At 40.3% G+C, this 15,414-nt stretch overlaps 2 protein-coding genes and 1 non-coding gene across 5 annotated transcripts; 2 read left to right on the top strand and 1 right to left on the bottom strand.

Moving 5' to 3' along the window:
• Positions 1 to 292: 292 nt before the first annotated feature.
• TRNAL-CAG (transfer RNA leucine (anticodon CAG)) lies at positions 293 to 373 on the bottom strand. Its single transcript has one exon. It is a non-coding gene; the product is annotated as a tRNA-Leu (tRNA).
• A 115-nt stretch (positions 374 to 488) lies between these two features.
• LOC145066463 (uncharacterized) lies at positions 489 to 3,334 on the top strand. 3 transcript variants are annotated; one of them, XM_079013722.1, is made up of 4 exons: positions 489 to 1,617; positions 1,777 to 1,863; positions 1,986 to 3,051; positions 3,137 to 3,334. In XM_079013722.1, the coding sequence occupies exons 1-4, from the start codon at positions 1,225 to 1,227 to the stop codon at positions 3,142 to 3,144; spliced, it is 1,554 nt and encodes a 517-aa protein (XP_078869848.1). In that variant the 5' UTR covers positions 489 to 1,224; the 3' UTR covers positions 3,145 to 3,334. The 3 variants fall into 3 exon arrangements, with proteins under 3 accessions (XP_078869848.1, XP_078869847.1, XP_078869846.1); XM_079013721.1 differs by having other exon boundaries at positions 3,134 to 3,334; XM_079013720.1 differs by having other exon boundaries at positions 1,986 to 3,334.
• A 7,991-nt stretch (positions 3,335 to 11,325) lies between these two features.
• Positions 11,326 to 13,743, top strand: HOT5 (GroES-like zinc-binding dehydrogenase family protein). Its single transcript, XM_079018333.1, has 9 exons — positions 11,326 to 11,485; positions 11,595 to 11,731; positions 12,072 to 12,118; positions 12,217 to 12,542; positions 12,646 to 12,728; positions 12,830 to 12,905; positions 12,993 to 13,150; positions 13,243 to 13,404; positions 13,478 to 13,743. Exons 1-9 carry the CDS (start codon positions 11,452 to 11,454, stop codon positions 13,586 to 13,588), a joined length of 1,134 nt encoding a protein of 377 aa, XP_078874459.1. The 5' UTR covers positions 11,326 to 11,451; the 3' UTR covers positions 13,589 to 13,743.
• Positions 13,744 to 15,414: the final 1,671 nt, after the last annotated feature.

Genomic DNA, 15,414 nt, shown 5'->3' with positions numbered 1-15,414 from the left:
TTAAATGTAGAATTTTAATTTAATAAAATGAAAAATACAATAAAATGACAAGTGGAAAATAAAAAATTTAAAATCTTTAAAAAATATCATGTGTCTAAATGAAAGAGAAGAAGACGTGTGGCAAAAAACTTTTATTTATTAAAGTAGATGGTAGATTATTTAACTTGTAAACTATTTATCAAAAAAAATGATTTAAGCCTTTAATCAAGTTTATATACCTTACTGCAACTTTACAAATTTCCATTTTTGCAGGGTAAAAGAGATTCAGAAATGTTTTAATAAAAAATTAGAATGTCAAGAATGGGATTCGAACCCATGCCCTTTCGGACCAGTACCTGAAACTGGCGCCTTAGACCAACTCGGCCATCTTGACTTTGTGCTTTACAGGAGCACAACTTGAATTAATTACATTCTAGATCAGAGGAAGCAAAGACATGCGTCGGAATTAAAGTTCAGTTTCCCCTTCCCCTTCCCCGTCTTAAACTCATCTTGATTCCGTCCGTTAACAATCCCGCCGTCGCCTGTAAATTACCCTCTGCCGTATCATATTTCCATATCTTCCTCCACTTCTAAAGGAAAACCCTAACCTTAACACCGACAGTGATAATTGGTCCACCTCGACCCTCCAATGCCGATGTCATCATCCATTAACCTAAGCAACAACAGGTGTCGTCAGCAGATGCACGGATACACTTTTATGGTGGGGTTCAACGAATCGAATCAAAGATCATTGGTCTTGTTTTAAAATCACGAACTTTGATTCGATTTCAATGGTTTGTAAATTACATTTGTGGTTTGGTTGTTTACGTTATCTAAGTGTCTAGGTGTTTGTGTTTGGTATATCAATTCATGTTATCAGTAAATAAAATGATCTAAACCGAATTTTTTTGTGAAAACATGATGGAATCTTGTTAAACTGAAGTAAAAGTCAATCAAATTAATTCAATGAATGAATAAAAGAAAAAGATATGACTTATTTGTATTACATTTGCGGCATTAATTTGACTTGTACTTATGACGCAAGCGAGAAGGTTGTAAGGGTCACCCGTTACTATACAACCATATAAAGCAAATCCCCAATTTCTACTGCAATTTCGCTTTGTCGACATTCTTCTCCTTCTCAATTACTAGGGTTTTTTCTTTTTTCATTTTGATATGTACATTTCATCAAACCTTTTCTTCGTTGCCCTATTTATGAGATAGAGTATTTGATGAAAAGTTACGATGGATCCGAACTCTGTGCTGTACATAAGTTCCGATGAAGAACCTGGATGGGATGGTGACGATGACAGAGTAATTACTGTTGGCTTTGATGATAATAATTGGATAGCAGAACTCCTTGATGAGGTTAATGGAGACGATTGCGGTGCCGGTTGCCATGATGGAAGTGATGATTCCGATGAAGTGGTGTTAGTTAGTGAGGTTTTACCGTCTAGAAGACCTAGGAAGAAACCGACATCGAAGTCGTCGTCCTTAATTGAGTTGGATGATGAGTGTGTGGTGCTCGATCATGATCCTGGTAAGCCTAAAGAGGTCCGGAATGATGATCCAATCTCTCGAAGTGAGAATGGGGATGATGATTCAGATGATCTACTTGTTGTTAGCGAAACAGGCCAGGTTTGTATTTTATACTTCACATTTGTCTAATTTTATGGATCATTAAAGCAATTTATGTAGGATCCTGGTACTTGCTATGACTTGTGATCGATTATGGTTTTGATTTCAGATCATATGGAAAATCATTTAACTTTTCTACATTTTTTTTTATTCTTTAAGGTTGCATGCCGAGATTACCCTCATCCAAGACACCTTTGCATCAAGTTCCCTTTCTCGTCTACCCCAAACGAAAGTCATTGTGACCAGGTTATTTCATCATCAAATTACTCCTCCTCCTTTCTTAATAACTACAACAAATAACTTCAACCATTAGCAATTAGCATAATCTTGTTTTGATTTTGATCCATACTATTTCCTTGAAATCACAGTGCTACTGTTATGTTTGTGACTCACTTGCTCCATGTCTCTATTGGGGCAATGGCAGTGGCACCATCGACCATTGTCAAGCCACTGAAAAAATCGAATTCTGGAAACTGGAAAGGCAAAATTCCAAGAACATAAATAAATTAACCGATGTCCCCCTCCCCCATATGAACATGGCCTCACTTCCACTTCCACTTCCACTTCCACTCCCACTCCCACTCCCACTCCCACCACCACCACTTCTGGTTCAAACTCCAACCATGACCCACATTCCAGTTCAAAGGCCAAATCCTATCCGGGTTTGCCCAGTATCACCCAATCTTGGATCCCCAAACATGATTAACCAAAACCGAGCCCCGTTTTTGTTATCCAGGAACAAGTATCAACCCGGTTTAGTCTCGCAACAGTTGATAAGAACAAGTAGTTGTAGCATTCCGAGAGATAGAGGCCACCAATACCATAATTATACATTTAACAAACCCGTATTTAAACGAACTGTCTCACCTGGAATTGCTTCAACCGGAAACCGTAACCACCATTTTTACAGCTCACACAGGGACAGGGACAGAAACTTATGTAGGCAGCAAGACTACCGTGTGCCTGAAAATTCTGTCAACACTTCCGCTTCATTTCCTCCATCTTATCTTCCATTCCAAGAACCGTTGCTTTCACCGGATTCCCAACCGCAAGTGAATTCCGATTCCTATGTCGAAAGCCCGATCCCGATTCCATTCCAACCGCAACCGCAACCACAACCGCAATCGCAATCAGCTCTGCTAAATTACGTAGTTCCTTGTGAAGAAGCATCCCAACAAGGAAATCATAATCATGGTCAAAGATCAACAGTTGATCCGAAGTTTTTCCATGGCATCAATTGGCCGGAAAGCCAGACGAACCACCTACCTGCCGCCCAAACTGCAACTCCGGCAAACATTGATTCCGGGGATTTGGTTGATTATCGGTATGATAATTGGGGTTATGATTCCGGAGCTTGTGAACCAAGTTCTATGGAGATTCCTGGATCATTTGGGTTGAATGAGTTCTCCCCTGATCCTGCTTTCCTTGACACAGGTACCATCTTTGACTTTTGATATGTATAATGGGTGTATGTATCATGTGTGTTTCCGACAATGCCCTTTTGCCTTTTGCTTAGCAGTGAACTGAAGAGGAAAATGGTGTTGGAATTGGATAGAGGTTCATCTTACTAATCCTGGTTCCTTATGTTTTCTTGTAATTTTGATGCACAAAACTATTGAGAAGAATGTGTATACTTAGTGATGTGCCATGCATCTTAAAATAGGATTTTGAATGTGAGTGTTATTTTAAATAATTTATATCATATGATCTTTCAATATGTAACATTGAATGTGAATGTGATTGTTGCTCAGTAAGTTACGAAATACAAGGAGATTGTTATAATACAAAAAATATTGGGTTTTGCCTTTGTCGATCATCGAAATGCAACAACAGGTTGGCAAATGTGATTAAATTCAAGGAAATAATGTTAAAGTACATTTGCACAAACATGTTAAGGAAGTGATTGTTAAAATAAGGGTACAAGTATTTTTACTTTATTTAGTGATCATCGATTTTGTTGCTGGTATCTAACTGATTATTGAACTCATATCATCAACTAATTGTAAATAAAGACAAGTCATCCAAATGCTAGACAATGGTTATTGTAGCTTATGGTTGTAATAATCAGATAATCTTTTAAAAACAAACATTCAAGCATCCTCTAGCATGCGGTATGCTCTAACTTTACAGCGCAACATGGCTACACTGAAGAGAAGTCGACTGTTGCCTCTAAACCGCTGGTTTTTTTATTTAAAAAATATTAAAAAAAAATAATATTAAAACTTCGTATATGTCGCGCCAATTACAAAAGATAACAAAGTTTCTATTGAATTTGATAAATTTGGGTTTTCTGTGAAGGAGTTTTGCATGTGTCAGATATTGCTTAGGTGCGATAGCTTGAGTGAACTCTATCTTGCTCCTGCAGTCTCAAGTTTCTCTTATTTTAGGCAACCTATCCATGCAACATCAATGTCTTGGCCATCCGGGTGTTTTTGTCTTTAGGTTTGTAATATTGAATCGATTTATTTCTTGTAATAAAGATTATATCATGTTTCGTGTCATTCTTAGACCGGAGGGTGTGGGAGGGATGTTTCCCTCATTTTTTGTGGGTCATGCCATTTTTTCCCTTACTTTTCTTTCCCTCACCTAAAACCCAAGGAATGGGTGAGAAGCTTCCCTCACTATTTTTTATATTTTTTTAACAATATATTTCATACATATATTATACTCATTTTGTAGGGAATTAAAAACCATGCATTTTAATATCTAAACCAGCTAATTTATGAGTATCCCGACTTCAATCAATGCACCAACATCGAAAGTACTATAAGCAAAAGAAATCAACAATCATGATTAGTGTGCCCATAACCTATGTCTGGAAAACCCTTACAAGGTCCTCAACATAGGTCTGAATTGCCTCCGTGCCCACATCATGGGTTTGAATTCCCTACCCGATATTACACCGATCTTGTCGACATTGCATCATTCGTCTAGCACCCCGGGGGCCTAAAGATATTCACCTCATTCCATCGCCTTGCAGGGACCCAATCAACGCCCCTCTCAACGCTATCCGAGCACAACAATGCCATAATTTTACCACGCACCATTCGTATCATGGAACAAGATACCAATGCAAAACCCTATGAAATCATGGTCGCACACGACCCGAGAATAGGATAAATGGTCGTACTCTTTTCAAAGGCTATAACCCAAATAGAACCATGCATATAATTCAATCCCGGTGCTCTAATAATATCTTGACCAGCCTATAAACACCCTCATCGGCAATATATATTGAATTTACCACAATGCACACCCTTAGGGAACCCATAATTTCGTCCAAGAAAGGGAGAAATACCATAGTTATATCGAAACGACAAACCTCAATCATTAATAGAAGACATCCTCATGAACGATCAAAACATGACCGCATACCTTGATTGAGGCTGAACAGATTCCACCAATAGGTAACTAGCTCGAGAAAGACTTCCAAGGTGATCTTGAATACTACCAAAACCTGAGCCTGCTATCAACTATGAACCAAAATTTCACACCACCATTGAGGGTAAACATACCCAGAGACCAAAGGAACATAAAACATACTGAACTTGATGATAAGTTGACACTTCCCTTGAACTTTAACTGTGACAACTTGAAACTTTCGAAGAATCTCCGTTGAATGTTGAACGAAACAAGCAATGATCGAGAACGCATTGACATTAGATCTAATGAACCAAAACCTACAAAGAGCTGACGTACCCAATTCTGAAACTAATTTCCTGATCAAACTCTGCCCAAGCTAGACTATAAATAGAAATCCAAACAACAAGCTGACAAATTCCACCCGCAACCGATACTCAACCTGAGTGATCTTATCGACTCCTCATTTATTTCTTTGGCACCCCAAAAGGAACCAATAGCTGCAACGAGCTCTTGACCAACTACTTTCTGTTGAGAGATAACTCATGCACCTCCTGGACACATACATCCGATCGCCACTTACTCCATACCCCTGTCTTGACCAAATCCTGAGCATAAATTCCACATACTCGCACTGTAGATCCCTATGAACCATTCTTCCAACATCAGAAAATCGAACATATCGTTAATCCTCCAAGCAGAATACCTAATTCTCCCCCACTTAGGGTTCAAACTACCACCCACTAGTGTTGAAACCAACCATGTCTCAAACTGGCTCAACCAGGCACAAACTGTCCCTGACTCTTGGAATGCATAACACACTCATGATGATCTTCCAATATAAGGACCAATCAAATCCTAAGAGAATTCTGGATTTCAGCTGAAAACCTCTAAAATTCAAGTAAGGTCGATCGAGTTATGCCGGTTTGTCAGCAAAAGTTAGTAGTTGGTACACAAGGTGGTGAGAATTGGAAAATTCTTCGGTAAAACAACAAGTATCCAGGGTTGGTTAGTTGTTTAGAATTATCGGTGTTGTTAGACGAGAGTGTGGCATGACTGGAGCAAGTGATAGACAAGTGGGGCAGGGAACAAACCATGGTTTTAGGGACGGTAGTTGGTCGATGTGAGGCCTGGGTTTAGGCCATGGAAAGGATTCTGGGAAAAAAACGGGAGTTCGGAACCCCAAGAGGGCTAGAATAGACTGCATGGGAGAGATTCCCGGAAAGGATGGTTCAGGGTGACGTACGACAGTTTTGAGCGGTCCAGATAGACTGAAGGCCGAAAGGCGTACCAGTTAGACCGAAGGCTCGGGGAACGGTCCAGACAGGCTGAAGGCCCAGGAGGGCGGTCCAGACAGGCTGAAGGCCCAGGAGGGCGGTCCAGACATGCTGAAGGTTCTGAGAGTGGTCCAAATAGGGTGAAGGTCTGGTAAGGCAGTCCAGTCATGCTGAAGACTCTGTATGTGTTAGTGGATCGGTATGAGGAGAATGAGGGAATATGTCGCCATGAAATGGTACTCGATATGGTTTGGCCCCAAGTATTGATCATGACGATGGAGTTGGCGGGAGGCCGTGCGTGGGCCTAGTTAGCTATGTGATCGGATTCGGAGTATATGGGAGTTCGAGAATAGCAGTTTCTCTACATGGATAGTGTAGAGTGGAGTTTAGCTCAGTGGCACTTATAGGTACGGTAAGGGTTGTGAGTAGACTTCCTGGAAAGGAAAGGTATGTAGCTCCGGAAGGAGTGTGGGTCCTCTGAAAGGAAGGCAACATAATAAATGGGTGATTGAAAGTGCTTCAGTTGTTGGTAGTAAGCACTGGGATTATACCAGATATATGGAATCACATACGGGTTGGATGCCCGTTGAGGTTGTGGCAATGTTGGATGATGCGCAGGCATGTTTTCAGCCTCCTTGGAATAGGAGGATGATAGTGGTTCCAGATTGGAGATTTGGGACAGAGGAAGGTGAGATAGCAGGTTAATAGACTCGGGAGTAGTCTGGACCGGTGCTGAGGACTGTATAAGGATATTATAGTCGGAGGTCAAGGACCTAGAGATCATGATAGGGAGGTGTGAGTGGGTTGCACTCCGTTGTGTCGAACCGAAGGGTCCGAGGGTGACGCAAGGACAAGGTCCTTAGTTCCGAGTATGGTTGTGGGCTTGAGTTATGTATGTGAAGGTATTCCAATATGGGGTATTCCATCATGAGGATGACCGGACCCTATGATTGATTGGACCTGGTGTGTTTGGTATTCCAGCCCAAGGCTGATTGGGCCAAGTACGAGTGGTTACGCGTTATGTTTGGTTGATGGGTTATGGGAGTTGAGGTATGCAGTATCCTGTCAGCGCGTAAGGGATAGAACCAGAGGGCGGAACAAGATTCGTTCCAGGTTGCATGTTATCAGGGTTATCGCTAATTTTGGGCGAAGGAAGATGGATTAGTGTCTTAGTAGAGCTCAGTGGGTGTTTGTGGTATCTAGCGTTCGCAGGGCGTGAAGGTGTGTTCCTGATATGAAGGGTGAGTATTATCGGGTGATTCGTGGTGCTATTGAGTTGAAAGGCCGATGATCGACTTGGAATAGTGGCAAGGATGCCACGTAAGAATAAGCCATTTTAAGAGAGATGCAGAAGTAGGGTTTGTAAGAGCATGAGTTGATTGAGAAGTCGGAGTCTGCAGTGCAAAGTGTTTGTTCTGAGGCGTATACTGTAGTAGGCTTCGAGGATGAAGCCTAATTTAAGTGGGGGAGAGTTGTAACACCCCAAATTTCTAATGTTTAATGAAGGGCCAAAAGTGTAAATTTAGGAAAGGGACTCGACGAGTAGGTCCTCTTACTCGCCGAGTCGGAGCGGGATTCTGTCGCGGTTTAAGTGGCCAACTCGCTGAGTCAGCGGCTTGGACTCGACGAGTTGGTGCTGAAGAGAGAAAACCCTAATCCAGGGGGTTGTGCCCTATATAAAGCACATTATAACCCACCCTCAGCCTCTTTGCTACCCTTTTGAGATCCAAAAACCCTAAATCGTGAGTGAGAGCCCTTGGAAGCAATTTGGAGTCTAGATAAGTGATTTTGGTGGAAAGGGGCTTGAAGATCAAGAGGTTTGCTGCAAAGGAGGGGTGTAGATTTGGGATCTACTTCAGTTGGAGCTTATATTGGAGGTAATAATCTGTTGCTTGGGCTCTTTTGCATCTAGATCTATTATCATGTGAGATTTGGGGCATTTTTGGTATGATTAAGAGCTATTTCGAGTTAGAGGCTTAAATCTGAGGTTGCTACTTAAGATCTAGGCTTGTGATGGTTCGTATTGTCATAAAGTTTCAGTCATTGAGTTGTTGGTGAAGCCCCTTTGTCTAAAACCCAAGCCCTAGTGTGTTTTGAGCCTATATCTCTTTGGTTTCACGTAAAGTTTGCAACTTTATGTGAGGGTTAGATTGTAGAGGGGTGGATCTATGGATTGGAGCCCCTGCATGGCTCGAAAAGCCTTTGTATGGATTGAGAACTGAAGAGACTCGACGAGTCACATGGGTGTACTCGACGAGTTGTATGAACATGTGCATGGACTTGACGAGTTGGAAGAACAACTCGTCGAGTCTGTTGAAGATTTCCTTGGACTCGGTGAGTCTGGTCGCAGAACCCAACCTCTTTTGGTTAAAGCTTTGGATTAGTGAGTCGGTTGGCGACTCAGTGAGTTGGACAGGATGGAATTCCGAGATCGTTCAACTCGACGAGTCTTGGGGCGACCCGGCGAGTTGAGTCGTGTTATGGGAGTTTCTTGAGTATAGGAACTCAACGAGTCGACGGGTTGACTCGGCGAGTAGAGTCAACCAGGAAGGTTGACTTTGGCCGATGACTTTGACTTTGACCAAGAGTTGACCAGTTTGATTTCCACGGGTATTTCGGTATTTATGGAATTGGTTCTTTGGTAGTGTTCTATGGTGGAGTTTGTGTCGGTGGACAGAGCAGCTTGGTCTTACCTCGTCAGTCGGAAATTGCAGGTGAGTTATCCTCACTATATCGACAGGGTCTACGGCACCAAGGTCGGCCCTTTATCGGATGGAAATCCAGGTATTGTTGTTATGTTATTGCTCTGCGAGATCTGCACCCTGGTATTTAGGATGGTGTTATGTTAGTGACCTGGTTAAGGTCGGTACCCGACATTTAGGGTAATGCTATGTTAGTGACCTGGTTAAGGTCGATACCCGGTATATAGGGTAATGTTATGCTAGTGACCGGTTAGGTCGGAATCCTGGTTAGGATGTTGATATGCTATGTGATCTGTTAGACTATTTGTCTGGTTAAGGATTTGTTATGTGATTAATTATTGTATGTGCACATGGTTGTTTGACGGGGGTTGGGTTGAGGTGGGTCCTGCTTTATGTTGTAGGCCAACATACCCAGGGCGGACCGGATATTCCGAAGGCCCAGCGAGCGGTCCGGATAGGCTGAAGGTCCCAGGAGGGCCGACTGAAGGCCCGGTGTGGACGGACCAGTCATACTGTAGACTCAGAGAATGGACCAGGTGGATTGAAGGCCCGGTGCGGGCGGACCAATCACACTGTAGATCCGATGTGCATGGATGTTCTATTTGTGATATGTTATGAGTATATTTATGTGTGGTTGGTATTTTAGGGGTAACTCACTAAGCTTTCGGGCTTACAGTTCAGTGTATTGTTTCAGGTACTTCTGGAGATCGTGGCAAGGCGAAGGCGTGATCGTACCGCTCCTCATGTTTTATGATTTATGTGATATGGTTCTGGGGGATACTCTGATGTTTAAACTATTTTGAAAACAAGATGTATAAACCTAATGGTTTTTGAATGAGATAAAATGTTTTAATTTGGCTCAAATTTTATGGGTGTTACACTAGTTGTGGTTATGTGTTAGTAAAAGGATGCCTTATGGACTATATATAGTCATATGGGATAGACCGAGAACTCTTGGTCTAGGCTCTTTTACCTGTTCCTTGTTTGGTTGTGGTTTTAGAGTAGGATCACCTGTCCGAGTGGCTATCTCACCATTGAGTATATACGGTTATGCATTCATTGGATTGTTGATATTTAGTATATTTCTATGCTATAGTGATCTATTAGATTTACATTCTGGTATCGAGTATGTTGTTGTGCTATAATGATCTGTTAGATCTGTATCTTGGTATATAGGATGTTGCTATGCTGTAGTGATCTGTAGAACTGTATGTTTACTTGTACTTGTTGGTTTTCATCTAGTGGAGTGTCTTAGGGACTATATGTAGTCATGTAGATAGCCTTAGAATTATTGATCTAGGTTTTCTTGTTTGTTCCTTGTTTGGTTGTGACTCTAGAGTAGGATCATCTGTTTGGGTGGCTATCTCACCTCTGGTCACTTATGGTTACACACTTCATGGAGGTTAGTCGTTAGCGGGACAATGTGCGGTGTGAGGACTAGTAGGCGGTAGTGAGCTGTATGATTGTTGTTTACCTGTATTATGTGTCTACTTGATTCTGGGAAGTTGAATAAATGTATTTGGAATAAACGATTTTCTTCATAATGAAGTTATAATTATGCACTTTAATATCACTATGATTTTAATAAATGTATTTGGAATAAACGATTTTCTTCATAATGAAGTTATAATTATGAAGCTATACTTAAACAAAAATGAAAATTTTTGATTGTGAAAATGAGACGTTACAACCGACAAGAGAGGGGGACCATTTAGTAGTAAAGAAAAGCTAACGTGAAAGAAAAGTGTGTGAGGTCAACGATTAAACTATATTTTATTAAAAAAAGAAAAAAAAGACTATAATTATACACTAAAAAGGATGTTTGAGATTGCTTTTTGAACTCCAAAAATTCTTTTGAACAAAAAGGTTTATTTGAGAAACGATTTTTAAAAAATTGTTTGAATAAATTTTTATAATAACGAAAGTCATTAAATTGAAAAAATTTGTCTAAAGAATATATTTTTAAAGTTGTTTAGTCAAAAAGCCAAAAACATTTTTAGAAAGTGAAGTTGAAGATGCTTGTGGAAATCTTTTTTTTAAAATGTATTGAATTTTTTTTGACAAGTGTTTTTATCATTTTAGTGAAAATCTTTTTTTTTTTAAATGTATTGAAAATTTATTTCGAAGTGTTTTTAAAATTACCAAACATTTTTTTATTTGTCGGTATTTAACAAAACCAATAAATCAATAAATTTTTTTAAAAAACAATTCCAAACATCACTAAATAAATTCCAAAACACAATTAGTTGGTAAGTACTTAGATAAATTCCAAAACACCATTAGTTGAATTACCTTTTAGGAATATAACGTTTTAGTAAAAAACTCCCAATTATGCAGTATCAATTATTCGGGTCCTAAATCGGATCCAGATCTCAGAGGATTCACCGAGTGCGATATAGTGGGGTTTGGCACTGAGTTTGCCGCCTCACATTCTATACCCTTCTATCCCTCTCCCTCTCCAATTCATCATCAACTGGTTGTGCACAGATCAAGCGATGGCTACTCAAGGCAAAGTAATCACCTGCAAAGGTACTATGTGTATTCCTTAATCAACTAGTTTGATCTGATTCGCATCTTTAACCTGCATTTGAAATGGAGTCAAACCCTAACTTTGACCTGATTATATATTTTGATATAGCTGCGGTGGCGTATGAGGCTAATAAGCCGTTAGTGATCGAAGATGTGGAGGTTGCGCCGCCTCAAGCTGGTGAAGTTCGAGTTCAGATTCTCTTCACTGCGCTTTGTCATACCGATGCTTACACTTGGAGTGGCAAGGTATAGTATTGTTGTCATCATTGTTCACTAGTTTACGAAAGCTAGATGCACTTACAGCTTTATCGAACACAAGGTTTTGATGATAATACCATGCTCGGAGATAACATGTCCAAATGTTATTATTCAAACTCCATTGATTATGCTAATACTGGATCCGATGTTAGTGTTGTATCAGAAAGTATTTCACTTTGCGGAAAGTGAGTTTAGGGAGTTGAGGCACACCCTAGAGTTGGATTTCATAACTCAGTACGATCAGTTGATACTCAAGTTGGGAACAATTAAGTTATTATCTACACAAATCTCTGTTACATGATAGATTGATTTAATCTCTTCCCCGCAGGATCCTGAGGGTCTTTTCCCATGTATTCTTGGTCATGAAGCTGCTGGGTATGTATCTACATTTGACGAACTACAGATTTGTTGCTCTCTTTAACCTTTCAAAGGACTAAAACTGATATTAGTCTCTGATGTAATTAAAATGACAGGATCGTGGAGAGTGTGGGTGAAGGGGTGACTGAAGTTAAACCTGGAGACCACGTGATACCTTGTTATCAGGCTGAATGTAGGGAATGCAAGTTCTGCAAATCAGGAAAGACCAACCTATGTGGGAAGATTAGAGGAGCCACTGGAGTTGGTGTCATGATGAATGATCGTAAGAGTCGTTTTTCAGTCAGGGGAACCCCAATATATCATTTCATGGGAACCTCTACTTTTAGTCAATACACAGTTGTACATGATGTTAGTGTTGCAAAGATTGATCCCCAAGCTCCTCTAGAGAAAGTCTGCCTTCTTGGTTGTGGTGTCCCTACTGGTAACTTTCCCTTAATTAATTCATCTAACACCAATTACTTTCTCCCATTCTTGGTTTAGCAGTTGTGAATTTTCTCTTAATTAATTTTTCACCTTGCCTTCAGGCCTTGGTGCAGTTTGGAACACAGCAAAAGTTGAATCCGGTTCAAATGTTGCTATTTTTGGTCTTGGAACCGTTGGTCTTGCAGTAAGTTTCTAATAATACATAACAAGATGATTATTCATCTACTATTAACTTTGACATGGTTTAAGGTTTATAACAATATGCATACACAAAAATCTTGACAGGTGGCAGAGGGTGCAAAAGCAGCTGGTGCTTCGCGAATAATTGGTGTAGATATCGACAACAGAAAGTTCGATAGAGGCATGCTTTGACTATCATCATTTCTCTTAATTTCTTGTATGAGAAATTCTCTTCTATTTTCTAATATCAAATTATCACAAATTGCAGCAAAAAACTTTGGTGTGACTGAATTTGTGAACCCAAAAGATCATGAGAAGCCGATACAGCAGGTTCTTGTTGACATGACAGATGGAGGTGTTGATTACAGTTTTGAGTGTATCGGCAATGTTTCCATAATGAGGGCTGCCTTGGAGTGCTGTCACAAGGTAATTATATTAAAATATTAATCAAACCGTATTTCAAGATTTCTTTGATTATATAATTTAATTAAATCGGTACAAATTAATATAAAAAATAGGGATGGGGGACATCAGTGATTGTTGGGGTTGCAGCATCGGGTCAAGAGATATCGACCCGCCCGTTTCAGCTGGTTACTGGTCGTGTCTGGAAGGGTACAGCTTTTGGTGGGTTTAAGAGCCGCACTCAAGTGCCTCAGCTTGTTGATAAATATATGAACAAGGTAATTAATTAGAAATGTAGTTAGTTACTAGCTATTAATTAATTGGTATTGGTAATACTCTTACTTGTTGCAGGAAATCAAGATCGATGAGTACATAACACATAATTTGACACTTGATGAGATCAACAAGGCATTTGATTTGTTGCATGGAGGGGATTGTCTGCGTTGTGTGCTTACACTTTGAAACAAGCTGAATCAGAATTGGGTGCAGTCCTTGAAGCTCAAATAAAATAAATGAATGTCGTGCCTTTGTTTTTCTTCTGGTTTTTGTGGCTGTGTGAAGAACGAATGATATGGTTTTTTTAGAAATGAACGATATGGTTGTTTTTATTGCTGTAATTATCTGAAAGTACTAAAACTGAATGGTTAGAATTTGAACCTAACAAGCTAATAATCATAATTGGGCCTAGAATCTAGATTAAAGGCCTTAAGCCTCAGTGTTTGCCTCCCTTATCGCCCCTTTGTCCAGAGAAACCCCAGTTCGTGCTTTTCCTACCATTTTGAGTGTGTGAGAGCTTAAATAGTGCGTTTTTGGTGTTTGTTTGAAGAAGGCTTGAAGTAGGAGGTACATAGCTGAAGGGAGAGGTTGTAGATCTGGTGTCTTCGCTGTTGTGGCAGCCATATTGATGTATAAAGTTTATACCTTGGTCAATTATTTGCTAGATCTTTTCATGTGGGAGTTTATGGTCATTACTAGCTTATTTTGGGACCATTCTTAGATTTGAGCGTGTCATGAAGCTATGACTTCAGATCTGGACATCTCATGGCCTCTTTTGACTTAAAGTTGCCATCTTTATCAAGTCATGGCCTTCCTTCATGTCCTAAATCCCTTAAGAAGCTATGATTTAGTGTTTTAGCCCCCTTAACGCCATGCATGGACGTAAAGTTAACAACTTTATGTGGTATCTTCATCATAGGGGATCAAATCTATAGTTTGGGGTTTGGACTTGCTGGAAAAGTGGCTGAGTGTGTTAAGACTAGGAAAACTCGACGAGTTGCCCTACCAAGTCGGCAAGTTAACTTGGGTTTCCCTGATCCTTTGGACATTATGCAAACTCGACTAGTTGTCCTGTCAACTCGCCGAGTTGGCTAGGGTTTTTCCCGGTTTTCATAGAACTAAAGGAACTCGACGAGTTAGCAAGTGCACTCGACGAGTTGGGTCAACATGGACTGTTGCCCTTGACTGTTTACTGTGACTTTGACCACGGTTGACCAAATTTGACCTTAAGGGTATCTTTGGTATTTTGGAAGTTTGATGAAGTTAGTTGCATGGTGGTTGTAGGTAGTTGAGTTTGGAACTGTCATTTAGGATTTGATACCAGTTCGACATTCTTTGAGAGATGAGTCTCTTCACCATACCAATGGGTCAAAGACACTAAAGCCGACCCATTATGTGATATGTGATATGTGATATGTGATATACTAGTTGTTATGTGATACGTGATATATGCTATCGGTCTCTGTGATATTTGCATGGAAGACCTCGGGGGGTTCCCGAGGCTGTCGGATATAAGATCATGTGGGGGTTCCCATGACATTCTTGGCTAAGACCATGTGGGGGTTCCCATGACATTCTTGGCTAAGACCATGTGGGGGTTCCCATGGCACCAGTGTAAGACCATGGAGGGCATCCATGGCTTCCTTATATGTTTGTAAGACCATGTGGGGGTTCTTATGGCACCCTGTGTTAGACCTTAGAAAGTTTCCATGACATCCTTATTTGATTATATGCATGGTTTATGTGGTATATGTAGCTGATATAGCTAATATGGGTTATGTGATTATGTGGGGTATGCTCTGGGGAGCTCACTAAGCGTTAGCTTACAGTTTGTTGGTTGTTTCAGGTACTTCATGATCTAAGGGCAAGAGCCCGACGTGATGGCACGACATGCACTCTCTAGCGTTTTATTTGGGACACTATGATATTATGAATAATTTATTTGATGTTATGGATTTTTGAAATCAAATGTGAATGGAAATTTATATCTTATGGAAATGAGTTGATTATTT

Source organism: Lactuca serriola, chromosome 8, assembly GCF_051521515.1.
Source record: "Lactuca serriola cultivar US96UC23 chromosome 8, Lser_US96UC23_V15, whole genome shotgun sequence".
Lineage (NCBI taxonomy): Eukaryota > Viridiplantae > Streptophyta > Magnoliopsida > Asterales > Asteraceae > Lactuca > Lactuca serriola.
Note: the sequence above shows the minus strand (reverse complement) of the source record. Positions and strands in the feature narration are given on the sequence as shown.

What these genes read in the sequence shown, in the direction of transcription:
- LOC145066463 (XM_079013720.1), top strand. Translation starts at nt 1,225, where the DNA reads ATGGATCCGAACTCTGTGCTGTACATAAGTTCCGATGAAGAACCTGGA. An exon ending in TTGTTAGCGAAACAGGCCAG is followed by an intron (nt 1,618 to 1,776) that starts GTTTGTATTTTA and finishes TTATTCTTTAAG; the next exon opens with GTTGCATGCCGAGATTACCC. An exon ending in ACGAAAGTCATTGTGACCAG is followed by an intron (nt 1,864 to 1,985) that starts GTTATTTCATCA and finishes TTGAAATCACAG; the next exon opens with TGCTACTGTTATGTTTGTGA.
- HOT5 (XM_079018333.1), top strand. Translation starts at nt 11,452, where the DNA reads ATGGCTACTCAAGGCAAAGTAATCACCTGCAAAG. An exon ending in TGGTTGTGGTGTCCCTACTG is followed by an intron (nt 12,543 to 12,645) that starts GTAACTTTCCCT and finishes CCTTGCCTTCAG; the next exon opens with GCCTTGGTGCAGTTTGGAAC. An exon ending in CAACAGAAAGTTCGATAGAG is followed by an intron (nt 12,906 to 12,992) that starts GCATGCTTTGAC and finishes CACAAATTGCAG; the next exon opens with CAAAAAACTTTGGTGTGACT.